We start from the raw sequence: 16,977 nt of genomic DNA on the forward strand, positions 1-16,977 counted from the left end.
TGCCCATACTGCCTTCAAAAATCAAATTGTGGGATTCAGCATCCAAAAGAAGTGCACATGTGGCTATGAGGGATGCCATAGTGGGGGACTCCAGCTTAATTTCTAGCACCCGTGGTTTCCTAATAGACACCTAAATCTAAGTAGACGAGCATTTTTATATTTCGTCCGCATCAGAATGCAGCCACCGCGGCGCGGAATCGAACCCGTCAACTTCTGCTCGGCATCAGAATGTCATAGCCTCTGGGTCACCACTGCAGGCCATATACTGCCTGGCTTTGAAGTATTTACTCACCTTCTATCTTGTAGGTAACGTCACCAGCATAATGGATGAGGCGGAACTCCTGCACAGAAAGAGCAAGACAAGACAATGTCATCAGTTCACGTGTTGCAATACTCTTAGGAGATGGATTTCAGGATTTACTGAACATCCCGTTGATGTTGTGAAGTGCCCTTTTTAAGCAAAGATGAAAAGGACGCCTCACTTCTCTCACTTGTGAGAGGCAGTGAGCATACATATTTATGCACGGCATCGAATGGGTCAACTTGTATGCTACTCACATCCCTTCCAATGTTCTTCTTCAGCTTGTTGCTGGCGAGGTTGTGGGTAACAAAATGAGGATGCATGCGGATAGTCTGTTCCATCTTGAAGAGGAACGTCTTGTCTGTGGCACCACCAGGCCTGAGGCACTCCTCATCCTGCAAAGGATATCGGCTCATGTCACTTTCTTCATGTCAATATCGCCACTTGCTTGATGATTTCATCAACCTGACATCGTAGGCAAGCTGTAGTCACTCACTTCTTCTAGTTGATATTAAAGGGACACTAAAGAGAAACACTATATTAGATAAGATGGATAAAATATGATTTCAAAGCTCTATATTCATTAATTTTGTGGAAATATGCCGATTGTTATAGGAGAAACTGAAAGTCAAAGTGTAATTTTGTTTAATTTCATGCCAAATATTTCAAAAAGATTTCCAAATATTTTGTCATATATTGGGCCATTGTTGCTCAGCAAAAGTTCCTAAATCTTGCTAGGTTCAAGTCTTTGGCTCTCTTGGGATTCAATGTAGTGCATCTTCACCGATAAAAAATTAACTAGACCCAAGCAGACATGTTTAAAATCCACGACATCACGGTGGGCAGGTGTGGGAACTTCAAGGTGGTGTGGCCACCCATATTTTGTTGCATCTTTTCTGGATTACCAAGCACCTTATCACGGAAAGAGTGGCTTTTTTTTTTTGGTATTGCATACTATTACACAGCTCAAATAAATTTTCTCTTTAGCGTACCTTTAAGCTATGACAGTTATCTTAACTGAGAAAGGCTAAAAGGGGCACGAATGCGCAGCTTAGCAAACGGTGTAACACAGCCTGTACTGCCAGTAACAAATAAAATTGAACATTGCGAGTGAGTGATGTGTTGCAGTACAATACACATGGCAGGCAGTACAATGACACATGGCATACGCTTTGAGAAACAGTGAAAGCCTGCAAACAGCGCAGAGGTGCTCACAGTCATCAATATGAACTGCCCATGAGCGACAAATATTCTCAGCTCACTAGTCATCCGTCATAAAAGGCAACCAAGGTCAAGAGCTCACATAACCATTTCGTTCACTACACCCTACAAAAGGACATGGAACCACAGTTTGAATGTACAGTAAGAAACGTTTTTCTCCAGGTCAGATTTTGTTTTCACTTAAACCATGCACCAATTGCACATCAAGATAATCACAGATATAAAAGTGGTTGACACAGGTACCCAGTGCATAATAAACAAAGGCTCTCACCAACAAGGAGATGATACCCTTGTGCTTTTCCTCCACAAGATCACAGATGACCTTGTTGTTGAAGTAGTTGATTGGCGTCCACTGCGTAGAAACATGTCGAGGTTCACTTTTCAGCTCATATTATTTGGTGAGCAATGATGAGTAATTTTGCATATGTTTTCTACATAACAAGTTTTGACTTACTGCCACATCTAACAGTTGTGTACACTTGTGTTTGAAACTACATATTTTTCTCTTCGACAGAAAATAACTGAGATTTGCACTTGTGTATATTCATTTATCTTGCATGGTGTTATATCAGCAGTTGTACTGATGTAATTTATTAATGTAGATTACCAGTCGTAACATTATACGACGAAGATTGTTCTGCGGACATTTGTAAATGGCATGTGTGGAACAATATCTCGTGTAACACTCGGATTGGTATTGAGTTAATAAACTGTATCAGCGCAGCACTCGAAGTGGCGTCTGCTGCATCATACACATATAAAACAGTGTTGCATACCTCAATGCCTTCTCTGTAGTACTCCTCCTGTTCAGACTTCAGCGTGAGCTCAATGAAAAGCTGCTGCAGCTTTTCGTTGCAGTAGTTGATGCAAAACTGCTCAAAGCTGCAGAAGGAAACCAGAACAGAGCAGTTTTACACAATACACTAGCCATAAACAAGTAAAGTGACTTTAATTGTATCATTTGCAGAAGCACAAAGGAAGCTTGAAGGGACACTAAATGAAAAATGATTTCTTCTGTATCAGTAGATTGCCCTTCCACAATACCGAAAACACCACTCTTACCGCGAGAAGCTGCTTGGTAAGCCAGAAAGAAACGAAAAAACACAGAAGGCGAGTGGTGACGCCACCTTGAAGTTCCCGCACCAGCCCACCGTGACGTCATGATTTTGACAGCGTCTTCTAGGCCCCAGTTCATTCTTTAGCGGTAAAGACTGCGCTCTAAAGGAGGCCAAGACTGAATGTGGCAAGTTTTGCTAACTTTTACTGAGCCAACGTGGCCCTAAATACGAAAAATTACTTTGGAGGTTGTGACATCACACTGATGTGCTGACCACTAGGTTTTCCGTGCGAAATTCAAAAATTTAACTTTGAGCTTCATTTTCTCTTCTAATAAGACCTATTGCAGTGTAATTAACGACAGCAGAGATTTCTAAGAATACTTTATCAGTCTAAGTTGATTTATTGTTTCACTTTAGTGTCCCTTTAAGTACGTGCATTTATGAAACCATAGAAACTTTCTGTATTAGGTAGTGGAAGTGTTCACGTACAGTTCCCAAACAATTTTTTCACAGAAATAGCTCTAGAAAGTGCCAGCCAAAGATAGCAAAAGTGTTTTAATAAAAGAAAAGTGTGAACCTGTTTTTCTTGAAGACTTCGAAGCCGTAAATGTCCAGCAAACCCATCAAGGTCCTCCGTTCGGATGAGCGAGTCTTCTAAAAGTAAGCACATTGCACATTAACTGTAAGCAACGTAACTCTATATATACATACCAAGTATGGTCGTTATAAGAGTGCGCAATAGGAATTGTCATGTACAAAAAATGAAGTGCGAAAGCTACTTACCAGGGGCTTTAATGACTGGTTTATTTTTTCGACCAGCCATTTGAAGAGGCGTTCGTAGATTGCTTTGGCCAGTGCATCTCGAGCATAGATGGCTTGATCACGGTTCAGTGGTGTTGTCACCTGGAATATGAATTGCACTCTCACTATTCCCACTCTTGTGTTCTTGCTCAGACCTCGGTAATACACGTATGCACAGTTTAACTTTCAACACAAGGTGGCAGCCATGAACAGAACCCTGACAGATAAGTCCAGATTACTCTAGGTCACTCTAAGATTCCAAAATGAGTGCCAAAGCTGTGGTACTAGCAGCATTTCAGCATATTGTCATTGTGTGCACAGCAAGGCATCCTGGAATTGCTTTAGCATTCTTGTGATCACGAAAGAGATAGAGAGAGTTTAATGGAAGCTCAAGATTTCAGTCCTGCTATAATGCTGAGTTCACTACTTCAGATGAGTTGTTTGAATTGATGTGGAGCGGACAAGAAAATAAACAAGAGCAAAAAAAAAAGCTATGAATAAACAAGCAAACGAAACACAGACAACTGTCAAAAGAAAAGGTAAAAGAAAGTCTGTAAGTCCTGACTAGTGTAACTATATTGGCAGGGACCCCATGGTTCGAACTGTGTTCCCATTTAATTCTGTCTCAGTGCCCTAGGAAATCACTGGTCTATATTTATTCTGTAGCAATCGAACAACACAGGTTAATCGTACCAGCTCTCCTCTTGCTTCAATTGTCCGATTGGTCAAAGCATCCCTCAGTACTTCCTCAGGACAGCACAGCAACTGAAATAATTTTAAAAGAAAAAGTAAAGAGAAAGAAATACACAAGTCAGATTAATCATGCTGGAAAGAACAAAACTTGCATGTATTACTGGTGTAAATTTACATGGAGGAAGTCACATTATCTATTACGTAAATAATTAAAACTGCATTGGACTGCAACTTCTAGTGAATTATATTGAGCCTAGAAATTTGAGAGCAGTATCTAAATTTTTGGCATCTTGTAGCGTTGCGAGTCGCGCTACAGTTTTATTAGCACATAACCACATAGTATTCGTTCAAATAAAGGCAGTGCTACACAAGGTATTTGTTGACACAAACAAGAGATAAACTGCTTGTAATTTTAAAATCACAGCTACTTCATTCAAACAAGGAACTTGCATTGTATTGTAATTTTTGCATGTGGTGTACAAATGGAGTTGCTAAGTGCACATATGTCAAGGAAGATATCGGTAAAGAAGCATGGATACGTACTTTGGCAATGGCTGCAACAGGCTTGTCCTGTGCGATAATGGCTTCACCATTCTCCTCGACAAATCCCGTGTTGCCAAGGTGCAGGACAGTAGCGACTATAGAAAATATCTCCTGGAAAGTTGAGTTTAGCAAAGTTTGTAAATTTGTCAAATCATGGAAAGCTGCACTGGCTCGTAGAAATCAGTTTTAGCACCTGAAGACGTGTACTGCAACCTCATGTCAGCATTTTGGCATTTACCATGTTCTAATGAAGCAACATTCGATAGAAAAATACCCTTGTTACATCCACTATTTGTTATGAGCACATGTTCATTGCAGATTTGCTTCGTTATATCCAATAACTTCATATATGCATGTTCGTTATATTGAGGTTTGACTATGCACATCCCATCTTACTGTCTATACACATTTCATAATGCAGTTCGACTTACCTCTTCTTCCTTGAGTGAAAAGTCAATCACTGAGAGGGCATCCCTGACAACTCTAAACTGGTTTGTATCATCAATTCCAAACACTTCTGTGCTGTCTCCCTGAAAAATCAAACACAGGAGAATAGTTAAAGAAAGCAACACTAATAAAACCTGCTTCTCTCAACTTTACCATAATAACACCCAAAATATTTGTACCCCTATTGCATAAAAAATCAAATCAAATAAGCGTAGGAAAATGATTCACCAACTAGAAGAATCAATCAAGTACCAACCTATCCGAGAAAAAAAGCAAGAGTTTTTAGATTAACTGAAGTATGATTAGCAGGAGTACCGTATTCTGCTTTTTTATCTTCTTTCCTCGCCAATTTGTCCAACACTTGTTCTAAAGTTTTTTTGATCAGCAATGCAATCACTATAAAAAAAAAAAGATAATATTAGCATCCACTGCTTGTGAAACCAAATATGGTAGGTGAAATTATTTCTTTCTGCATACGTTAAGAATCTCCAGGCCAGGTAGAGCAAACATGGCAGCTCAGAGGCAATACAGTTGAGCTCCGGGTTGTGTTAACAAATGAACGACATAGTGCAAGCACAGAGAGCTTCAAGTATTTGCAACAATCAGTACAACCCCAATACTTTCAATGGTACTTCAGGGGGAACACGGAACAGTGAGTGGTATGTATTACTAAGAACTGTCCTACTCTGCAACCAAAACCAGGTTCTGCATACCAAATCAACCTACAAAAGTAATTTGGCGATGTATTAAACATTAGGGTGCCATACAACAAAACGCACCAGACTCATTGTGGATGTGCACCACAGCTTATCTGAACCATAAAAATGATTCAAATTATTAGCCATATTACAGGAGCACAATCTTTTCGGAGAACTGCTGAAATGCACTTATATGCAAGGTCACATGTAACATATCTCAAATGCTTATTTATGAAATCCCTGTCAAACTCTGCCATCAAGACCATGTTGTTGCAAATGATCCTATATGATGACACCCTACAGTCGCTATTCTCTGGTATAAATATGCCAGTGGTGCAGACAGCTACGAAAATAATGGAAGCTATAGACCATCTCCTGGCTTGGATGCAGTAGCCTCGACTCCTGACCACGAAGATGTATATACTGTGAAGCGTGCATTGCATGCACTGCGCAGGAACAGTATACCGTGCAGCTCTCGTCATCAACTTCATCATACCACCACCCTCCTTCCATCTTCACATCCTATCTCTGTTGACCCCCCCCCCCCCCCAAACCCCTTCCCCAAGTGTGGCAGTAGCAGGCCAGACGCACTTCACTCAGGCCGACCTCTCCACACTTCTGCAACCAAAGTTGCTCTCTTTCTCTCCCTATGAAATGGCACGTTCTGTACAGCAACCATCTGTTTTTATTGCAGTGATTTATAACACAGCTTTAATTGTACAGTGGGTTGGTTATTTGAGTGCCCAAGCTTTCTTCACACAAGCCAGCCATTGACACAGAGGACAACTCAAAGCCTATGAATGGCGCAATGTTTTCTCTTCCATTGCAGTTCCTATCAGTCTTGTGGCTGTCATGAAAAGAACACTGACAGCAGCAACTTCAACTGACCCTCTGATGGCATCTTTCACCTAACAACAAAACAGTCACTTCGTGAGGTGCAGTACCTGGTTGAGGTAATAGTAGAATGTAGGGGTCCCTACGCAGTGACAACTTCTCGAGGAGCGCATCCTCAGCACCTGCGATGAGCTGGTAGAAGATGTGGAAGTTGCGCTCGCCTGAACCCTGCTGCACCACGCGGGATTTCTCCAGCAGGTAGTTGAGGATATGGCCTCCCACGGGGGCACCCTGTATGTTGATAGCACAGAGGAGAGACGCATCACCGGCTGAGAACATCCCTATGCTGTTGCTTGTATGAGACAGCCAACTACAGTAAATCATGACCAGATTAAGTAGTCACATCCAGGACAGAAAAAAATAACTCGATGAGTTCTGTGGAAATCCTGAAGGTGGAGAAACTATAGAAGCAACTGGTTATACCTTTAGAACAGGCAATGTGTATGCATCCTTTGATACGTGGAGCTCCACAGTTTACTGGTCACACATGTGAAATGCAACTCTACAGCTTGACATCTCATGCCCTTGTTGCCTAATCGCTCATAGAAACATCTGCTTGCCAACCTCCAGAACAACAAAATGGATGAAAAAAGACAGAATCAGGCTCTTTGCAGTCTTGTCCATTTACTGCGGTTGGCAGTTAACATTAAGTTGTTTTCATTTGCTCTGCTTTTCTTAGTGCTCATACAGACGCTCAATCTTCACTCTGCCGTTGGCAGTACGCTCCGACTCGGTCCTGTATCAGTTCCCTTGTAGCTCCGATCTGTACGCCATATTTCTCCATCCTGCCTTCACTCACACTTTTTCTAAACTTAGTTAGGCAATTAAAATTTTCTCTCTTCCTTGAAAATTTGCACTTCATATCTTCATATTTTCAACTTTCTTGTACTTTTCTTATTCCATATCTTATCTATTTACCTTGCCCTATTTATTCATGATGACCACTCAAAGCTGGTGGAATGGGTGAGGCATATTACATTATGTCTGTTAGAGACAAACCCATTTTCAAGGAAATTAACTGTCGATAACTGTAAAAGAAAACTGTATTTCCTCAGAAAGGTCTTGCATGCAGCCCACTGATATTCACAAAGCTCATGGTGCTTTTCGCAGGTTGCAGCTGACAGTGATGTAGGCTTAAAGGTATGAAAAAAAAAGTGAACTCACCAAGTAGTCAAACTCGATGTCCATGTATTTGCCAAATCGACTGGAATTGTCATTCCGGTTTGTCTTGGCATTTCCAAAAGCCTGCAAGCAAGATATCCATTATGCTCATGTCACGTAATTTTTTTCCTTTTTAGTCCTTTCAAGCGACAGTGCCTAAACGTTGAGCACTGTAGTGAGTAGGTGCGATTCACTTTCGTTTCACAACAAAAACAAACAAACAAAAAGACCAAAGAAGTAATCATCATTCTTTCAAACACAGAATAATAATGTTCACAGCAAGCGTGCTTTGCCGCAAATCACAAGTGCTAGCGGAGAAGTCAGCTTCTTTCTTCTCGTCAACACGTGCGTTCTTGAGCAAAAGGAATGGAAGGGTTGGTGGGAAAATGGAGGGGGTGGGTGGTAATTGTTGCGAGCAGGGTTGAGAACAGGGTATGTGAGCGAAATTTGCAGGGACGCCACTCTCGCCTGTGTATTTTTTTTTTTGCCCTCATCAAAACCACCATTATTACCTCTTTAATAGAGCTCTAACAGTCAGGGAAATAAAGCTAATTGGTCGGAATAATTCGATTAGTAATGTCTACGAATAGACACAAGAGAGATCCATAAAAAATGACTTGCTTTCACATTTTAATATTTCACACACACACACACACACACACACACACACACACACACACACACACACACACACACACACACACACACACACAAATAAAGAAAACTGAAAAAAGAAGCAGTAAGGGAGTAAGCTAGTGGGGCGGAGGGAATACACTAAATTAGCAACAATAAATGTATATGAGAGATGATAAGTAACCGTTAAAGTGACCCAGAATATTTCCAGTACGCTCAATAAGTCATCGTTATCTGTGCGATTGTACGACGATAGCAGTGATGGAACAACAGTGTTGAACAAGGTTAACGTGCCTCATCTAGAAAGTGTACTAAGTGAGAATAAAGATGGCTATCATATCGCTGTGAGATTTAAGGAAGCGATCACGACAATACACAACATATCAAGCTGGTGACTATTGAACTGTGAGCTTTCCCGTGCCAATGGGACTGCGCATACTTTCGACATAAATCTGCAGGCAGCCAACAAAAATGGACTGAGGTCGCTACAGTTGTGTTTTAGATGCTGAGGTCATTTGGCAACAATTTCTGTGAAGGAGCATTGCCTCTTGCAGTGAACAGGCACTGCTTACGAAATAGATCGACATTCTGATGTATATTTAGAAGTGTAGTTTGTGTATGTAATTATTTGCTCTATATACGTAGATTCCATTAGTCATAGATATCTTTTACCACGTAATTATTGATCGCAAATGCCGAATGTGAGATAGTGTCTGTTTAAATACCTATATTCGATTAGTATTCAAACTTCAAAACACTTACACAGGTCCTGTAAAAAGTGAAGGTAAAGACCTTGCGCGAAATAAACTCTCTACGGCATGGAAATATTAATAAATAAGTAAACAATTTCAAGTAATCTTAAATTCGTCGCCGATTACACTGAAGTCAAGAACGAGTACGTTATACTTTTCTAAAGCACATTTGTCCAGTTTTTTTCTTAAGAGGGAAAAAAGGAAAAAAAAAAAAAAAACTTTTTCAACAGAGAGCGCGTAAATCGGTTTTCGCCGCAGTGCTCATATGCTAGCGGTGAAGCATCATTACAGAAGGATCGAGATAGGAAAGAGACCGCCAAGAACGGGAAATCAGGAGAAAAAAAAAGGGGGGGGGGGGGAGAGAAAAGGCGGCATGAATTATAAAAGAAAGACTACGAGCAGCGATTACGGGGGAAAAGGCTGGCAAACAAGAAGCGGGGAATCAATCACCTCGAGCACGGGGTTGGACTGCAGCAGCTTGTCCTTGACCCGCTCGACGGCGTCCGAGTGGTGGCTGGCGGCGGCTACGTAGTGCAGCACCTTCTTGGAGGCCTCGGTCTTGCCCGCGCCGCTCTCGCCAGAGATGAGGATGCACTGGTCGCGGCACTCCTCGTGCATGCTCGTGTACGCGGCGTCAGATATGGCGAACCTGCAGGCCCGAGGACACGACTGCGGTGAGTATATTCACCACTCCGATGCGACGGCACAAGAAACGACATGATCGATAGATCAACTGATTGATCAAGTATACGATATCTGTGATTCGTTTATTGCTTGAGTGATGATTTGATTCACTTATTGGCCGATAGATAGATAGATAGATAGATAGATAGATAGATAGATAGATAGATAGATAGATAGATAGATAGATAGATAGATAGATAGATAGATAGATAGATAGATAGATAGATAGATAGATAGATAGATAGATAGATAGATTCAGTATACAATATCTGTGATTCACTCATTGCTTGAGTGATCATTTGATTCGCTGATTTTGTTTTCGGCACCACACAACGCGACAATGAACTGAACTAACTCTCCTTTGTCTCTCTTCTATGACACGTTGTTGTGTAGCTCAAAAAGAAAACACATGAGATCGACCGACTGTTTTGTTGTAATTTATGGTTGGATTGAGTAATTAAGTTCTTGTTTAATTATACTGAGTAATCGGCTGACCTATACTGATTTATTAGCTCATCCATTTATTCAATCAATCAATCAGTTGATTCACTGACTGACTTTAACGCCCCATAACTGCGGGGAAAATTGCTTTAAACACCAACTGGGTGTTTAAAACAGATTTCGTAATACGTGAGATCAATTTTTTATGCATAGCACTGCGAATTGCGAGGCGCAGGACTGCGTGCAGACGACTGCAATCCAGCGCTGCGGATTTCCACTGTGTACCACGAGGCCCAAGTTGCAGTTAAACAGACACCACTCCCGTTTCATTTTATTTTTGCGCCACGTACCTGCAGCCCCACTGAATGAATGAATGAATGAATGAATGAATGAATGCTTTATTCGTATTGGGGAATGGACCCCCGACAACAAAAGTAGCTTGAAGACATATGCAGTAATCTCAGTCCACCGCTGCGAAGACCACACTAATCAAACGAGACCCTCACGAACGCAGAATTTCGCTCTGACGTGTACTTACATAGATTGACACACTGTCAACGAATGGCAAAGACGAAACATTTTGATATTGCGCTCTAACATTCACGGTGGTCAAACCAGGACGCCAACGGCAAAACGAGGGCCACGCCGCCATTACACCCGCATGTGTTTAATGCGCACAACAATCATGTGATAAACTAGATATATATACAACATATATAATAAACGACGCAATCTTTTGCTACGGTAGAATCTTCACGATTTCCACGAATCTTCTATCATGCACGACCAACTAGCCACACAGACTTGCACTATTCCAAACACTAAACGTGAGATTCATGCACTAAAACAGTTGTGTACGGCCAATTAGCAGGTAACTGTACAAATAGGAGAGGAAACGGCCGCATATCGGCTGTTCGAGCGCACGGAGTATTGAACTATTTATCACGCGGTTCTTGGGAATTGGCACATCTAATAACCTAAATTACACCCATATGGGCATTTTATGTCTAACTCGCACCGGCTTTTACTAACACCCTCGAAAAGCGTTTAAGAGCGAATCTTTCGTTACACTGTTGGCAACTCCGTAAAGCACTCGTCCCACATCGATCGATCGACTATAAGGTTCCTCTCGAAATGCGCAATCACGTGTCGGCCATTACCGTGTGGCCGTGTCGCCGCATTCTGAAGAACTGCGTCAGGAGGGACAGCGGAAGCCCGCGCAAGGCAAAAAATAGACTCAGCGGCAGCGCGCCATGCGGAGGTCTAGAACGCTGTTGACTGTTTTTGACTTCCGCCAGATGTCAAGCACTCTTCTTCTCATTTTTTTTTTTCTTTCAGCGTGCGTGCGCATGAGAGAAAGCGCGCGTGCGTGCGTGTGTGTGCGTGCGTGTACGTGTGCGCGCGCGCGCACGTGCGTGATGGAGAAAGAGAGAGAACAACAATGCAATAAAGAAAGAGGTCACACAGGCATCACCGCGCAGTTCTAAAATGCGATGCGTATGTTAATTAGACACTAAAGAGCAACAGTAAATCCGTTCAGTCTTGTATATGGCATACTTTTTCAAAACTTCTTTCTGGAGGTTTTACGTGCCAAAACCAGTTCTGATTATGAGGCACGCGTAGTGGAGGGCTTCGGATTAATTTTGAGCACCTAGGGCTCTTTAGCGCGCACTACAACGCAAGCACAAGGGCGATTTTGCATTTCGCCTCCATCGAAATGCGGCCGCCGCGGCCGGGATTCGATCCCGCGATCTCGAGCTCAGCAGCGCAACGCCTTAGCTGACTGAGTCACCGCGGCGGGTGCTTTTTCAAAACTATTTTGAGCCTTTCATGAGACCGCGTTAATCGCTATGACGATGAAAAAGTCGCAGTTTCGGCCGGAAGGCGAAGCATCGATAGCGATATCAAATTAGTAGACAGCTATACGACGTAACGATAGGAGGTTTATCGGCCGTGTGAACTTGTAAACATTCGCTTACTAACTACATTAACCAGCACGGTGTCACGGGCGCACCAGCAAACATGAGCACATCTCACTCGATGACTGCGGAAACTCGCTGTCAAAACGCTGGAGTGAGGAAGCGCGGTGGCAGCGGCGAGCGAATCGACGCCTTCGTGCTGCCTCTCGCTTCAACGCGAACTAAGCGGCGAAAACACAACGCACGCGAAGCTATCAGCACTCGGCGCACCCTGTCCCCATCGCAGACCGCTTTCAAGATTAGGCCCGCGCGGCCGCGCCATACGCGGCAGCCGCCAGAGTAGAACGCCCCCTATCTCCATCCCTCCCCTCCCCCGGTGCCTTGCGCGCGTCCTCCATGCTTTCCTCGCTGGCGCGTGCGAGATTGAGCCACGATCGTCGGCTCATTCTCGCACTCCTTCACTCGCAGATATAGCATAAGGTGTGCGCAAACGTTGCTATCGCCCTCGGACTTCATTCATGCGGAACATCATGGCGAAGGGGACGGTGACGACGACGGCAGAAATGCGCCTGGAGTGTCCATATCGCAATAAAAAAAAGAGGGGGGGGGGCAGAGCTTTTTTTTATTCTTTTTTTTAAATTATGCGCCGAAACAGCAATGCCGTGCGCTAAGGGTGACGTCGCGAATTTCAAATTATTTTTTCGTTCGAGCAAAGGAAAACTTATCGAAACTTGCTAAGTTGCGCCTTTGGTTCCTTTAGTTCGCAATACACTAGTTCTTTATTGATCAACAATTAACTAGATCAAATACTGTCAAAGACTCAAAATTGATGACGTCGTGGTAACGAAGGATACTGTAGTGCGGAAACTTCGAGGTGGCGTCGCCACTAGTTTTTGGTTTCTTTTTTTTTTAATTTCTGGCTTACTAAGCTCTCCTCTCCTGGTAAGAATGACCTACACACTATTACAATGCGACCACTACGGTCGCCAGCCACGACGACTGGATCCTCCCGGCTAGCGACTCGGCCCTTCGCAAGGCGGTGCTGCAGTCGCTGGTGGCCTTCATCGCTGAAACCGGACTGATCCATCGCTGTTTAACTACCTTTCCCCTCCCCTCCGTTACCCAATTAGGTCGAAGTGCCATCCATAATAAAGCGTCTACTCTCTCTCTATCTCTTTTGATCGCTATTGCAGAAGACTAACTTACACGTACAACCTAATTTATTATTCGTGTTTAGCTTCCCTTTAAGTTACAGCGGTACAGATTATCGGGTCAGGGTATACATTTGATCGACATAAGCAATAAACTTACGAGCTATATAATCACCCCGTCCACTTTAAATACAGTAGCCTGTACTTTCAACACGTGACCCAGTTTATGCTATATATCTACCTATTCGACCTTTCCTATAATGGCTGGGATTCAGAACCACGTAATTGCAGCGAATGAGGCTACGCGTAACGGCGTCTATGGACACCTCGATAGATGTGCGATAACGGAGAGCTTTCTCCGAATGGCCTAGACCACTGCGTTCACGACCAGCTCGTGATGGAATTTCGACGCGTGTATTACTTTTGCTTCTCGCATTTTGCCCACTGATCAAAAAAAAGCGAGCTCGCAATGTCTCTAGATCGGATCGTGTCAAAATCCACGTTCGCGGGACACACCAACGGTGTAAACGGCGAACGTCTATGTACAGCCAGAAGCGGGTAGGTATAGAAAAGAATTAAACGGCACCGACATGAACAGCGAGCAGCGTTGTGAAGCCTACACAGCTGGCTGTTGCAAGCTGCAGCGCCTGTTCGCTAGTTAGCGGAATGGAACAAGCTACCTGAAGAAGTGAAAGTACGTAGCCAAAATTGGAGATTTGTTTATATCCGTGCAATACGGACAAATTCGCACTACTCGCAGCGATGGATTCACACAAACTCACCCGCTCGCAATGCTTGTTGAGGGTGAGGAAGAAGACGAAGAGAAGAAGTAAAAAAATCACCAGACACTACTCTAGTTATACACAATTTTCTTTGTTTTTGCCTTCTTTTATTTTGTGTATCTCATTGTCAAAAGGAATTTTTTAGCTACCTACTGCCGCCCGAGTCTTGGCCTATCCCCCTCAGTAGGTGCGAGCCATGATAAAGGATCATCATCATCATCATCACCTTCCCTTGTCGAGAAAATGGGGGTAAGCGAAGCTTGTCGTGTGTGTACCTGACCTAATTTTCGCTCTTCGCTGACATCGAGCCTCGGCTACGGACGCCCTCATGGTCGGCTCGGCAGTCTAAGGGTATGTCGATAACGGTGGACCAAGTCCGCCGTTGTCGCTTGCGTTCGATGTCTAGAGTTTGCTCGGCGGCGTGGTTAAGCAGCATACGCCGGCCATTTCCGCTTACGATTCTTCGAAATTAAATTGCTTCAAAATTAAATATGTCCATCGCGTAAGACAATTAATGGCTCATACCACCGTGGCTCATACCCCCGTAAACGCGTCCTCCCCATTACGACGACAGAAGAGAAGTGAAATTCTACGCTCGAATGATGAGCGGCAACGCAGCCATCTGTGGAAGAAGACGACGACGAACGCGGCAGCAGTGCCACGAGCGCGTGCCGAGCACGAGCGCAACCCGAGGGGCGCCAACGAGCCAGCTGCGGAAGAAGACGACGCTCGAGCCAATGCTGATAGGTTTCCGTGTATTTTGAAAAAGATTTTTTTTTAGCTGCCTACTGCCGCCCGATTCTTGGCCTATCCCCCTTAGTGGGTGCGAGGCACGATAAAGGATCATCATCCGCGTACACCGATCCCTACACAAGTGAGCCAATACAAGCTTCGCTTGAAAAACGATATCCGCAGTCATCTTAGAGTACCGTACACACGAATGCTGCTCCGACAGCGGTAACAAAACGCCCAAAACCAGCGAGCGAGCAGCGCGACCAGCCGCTACTGCAGCGGCCATATTGCTCACCACATAATGATGATTATACTATAGGATGGATCAGGCTAAACCCTTTAAATCGGGCGGTGGCATACGCCACCTAGCCATGACTATTAACCTATTTTGTACTTTGTGGTGGGTGAAATTTCACCCCTGCCTTGATTTTATCCACGAATCAGATAACCTCTGTTTGGTTATTTCTACCCGCTTAAAGTCTATTTTGCCTTCACTGTCCCTAAACCCCAATGCTTTGAAAAAATCAGCCCCGTTGCCTTGCACTGTAGGGTTAAGCCCTTTACAGAAAAGTATGAGGTGTTCAGCCGTTTTCTCTTCTCCACACGCACAGCACAACGTGTCTATACCTTGGTACTTGACTCGGTACATCTTAGTCCGCAATACTCCCGTCCTGGCTTCAAACAACAAAGAGCTTCCCCTAGAATTATCGTAGATATTTTCTTTGGCAATTTCTTGCTTGAAAGTTCGGTATGTTCCCAGTGCTGATTTCGTCTGTATCCCCGTTTTCCACAGACCCCTCTCTGTTTCCTTAACCTTTTTCTTAACCGCTGTTTCCTGGTTTGCACCCCTCCTGCAGTCCAAATATTTGATTGACAATTTTCTGGTCAGCTTCCTCCATTTTGTATCAACATTCCTCATGTACAAATAACTGAAAACTCTCCTTGCCCACCGCTTTTCTGCCATTTCTCTCAATCGCTCCTCAAATTCTATCTTGCTGCTGGCTTCCCTGCCCTCGAATGACGTCCATCCCATGTCACCCTGTACCCCCCTGATTTGGTGTATTTCCGTGTGCTCCCAGAGCCAGTCTACCTACCCCTCGCTGCTTCACTTCCAACCTGGCTCGAACCTCTGATCTCATGCACAGGACCGCATTGCCGAAAGTCAAACTAGGGACCATCACCCCTTTCCAAATCCCTCTCACCACTTCGTACCTATTGTAATTCCACAGTGCCCTATGTAATTCTTGACAGCGCCATCTCTCGACCGTGTAGTTAAGTTCACAACACCATGCACCCACGGCCGGTTATGCGTCTAGAGCGCGTGGTGATCAACCAATCCAACTTCTTAAGGCGCCATATGTACAAGAGCAACACTGCTTGGAAGCCATAACAAGGAACCCCCTCACCTGCTCTAAGTAATATTCTCTATTTTAATCAACGCTTTCTTTAGCGCTTGCGACAATTGTTAAGCTTAAGTAGTATTCCTAGCAAGTTCAATAATAAGCATGTTTCTTTTTACTTAATCATAACTGCATTCTTGTTGGAGACAATATATGTAAAATAGTATGATAAAAAATTTCACCGACGATGGCGATACTCCCTAATGTGAATTTGAGCGCAGCTCTATACGTGTTTTAGCGAGTCAATATTTTGTGTTATGATTATATAGGTACACGGTTTTAAGTGAAGCAAGATTTATATGCTCACAAGTGTCGGCAATGGTGATGGTAGTGTCACGCTGAAAAGTGGGCCGATCCTGGCGATAGTGCAGAAAGGGTTCAAGCTCAATGGCATATACCCCTGCCGTGTGGGCCGATCCTAATGATAGTGCAAAAAGGGTCCAAGCTCAATGGCACATACCAGGGACAAGAAAGAAAAAGAAAAAAAAGAAGGAAAGAGAAAGAAATAAAAAGTTGTCGCAACTTCACCTGAAAGGCGAAGCATCAATTGCGATAGCAAATTTGTAGAGAGCTATACGGAGTAATTATATTAGCTTTATCAGCTGTGTAAACTTGGACATGCAGCAGCACCGGCAACACGCAGAACTATTGTCGACGCCGTTCCGC

The 16,977-nt window shown here is 43.6% G+C and overlaps 1 protein-coding gene across 1 annotated transcript in view; it reads right to left on the reverse strand.

Annotated features, from left to right (window-relative positions):
* LOC119446437 (unconventional myosin IC-like) overlaps positions 1 to 16,977 on the reverse strand; it is a 147,438-nt gene that overhangs the window by 14,755 nt on the left and 115,706 nt on the right. Inside the window, 12 exon segments of the mRNA XM_037710869.2 lie at positions 293 to 341; positions 559 to 696; positions 1,794 to 1,874; positions 2,299 to 2,404; positions 3,158 to 3,234; positions 3,364 to 3,483; positions 4,075 to 4,146; positions 4,618 to 4,728; positions 5,049 to 5,147; positions 6,707 to 6,733; positions 6,735 to 6,887; positions 7,821 to 7,901. Of these exon segments, the coding sequence (XP_037566797.1) occupies positions 293 to 341; positions 559 to 696; positions 1,794 to 1,874; positions 2,299 to 2,404; positions 3,158 to 3,234; positions 3,364 to 3,483; positions 4,075 to 4,146; positions 4,618 to 4,728; positions 5,049 to 5,147; positions 6,707 to 6,733; positions 6,735 to 6,887; positions 7,821 to 7,901 (1,114 nt within the window).

The sequence above is a fragment of the Dermacentor silvarum genome, chromosome 3, assembly GCF_013339745.2.
Source record: "Dermacentor silvarum isolate Dsil-2018 chromosome 3, BIME_Dsil_1.4, whole genome shotgun sequence".
NCBI lineage: Eukaryota > Metazoa > Arthropoda > Arachnida > Ixodida > Ixodidae > Dermacentor > Dermacentor silvarum.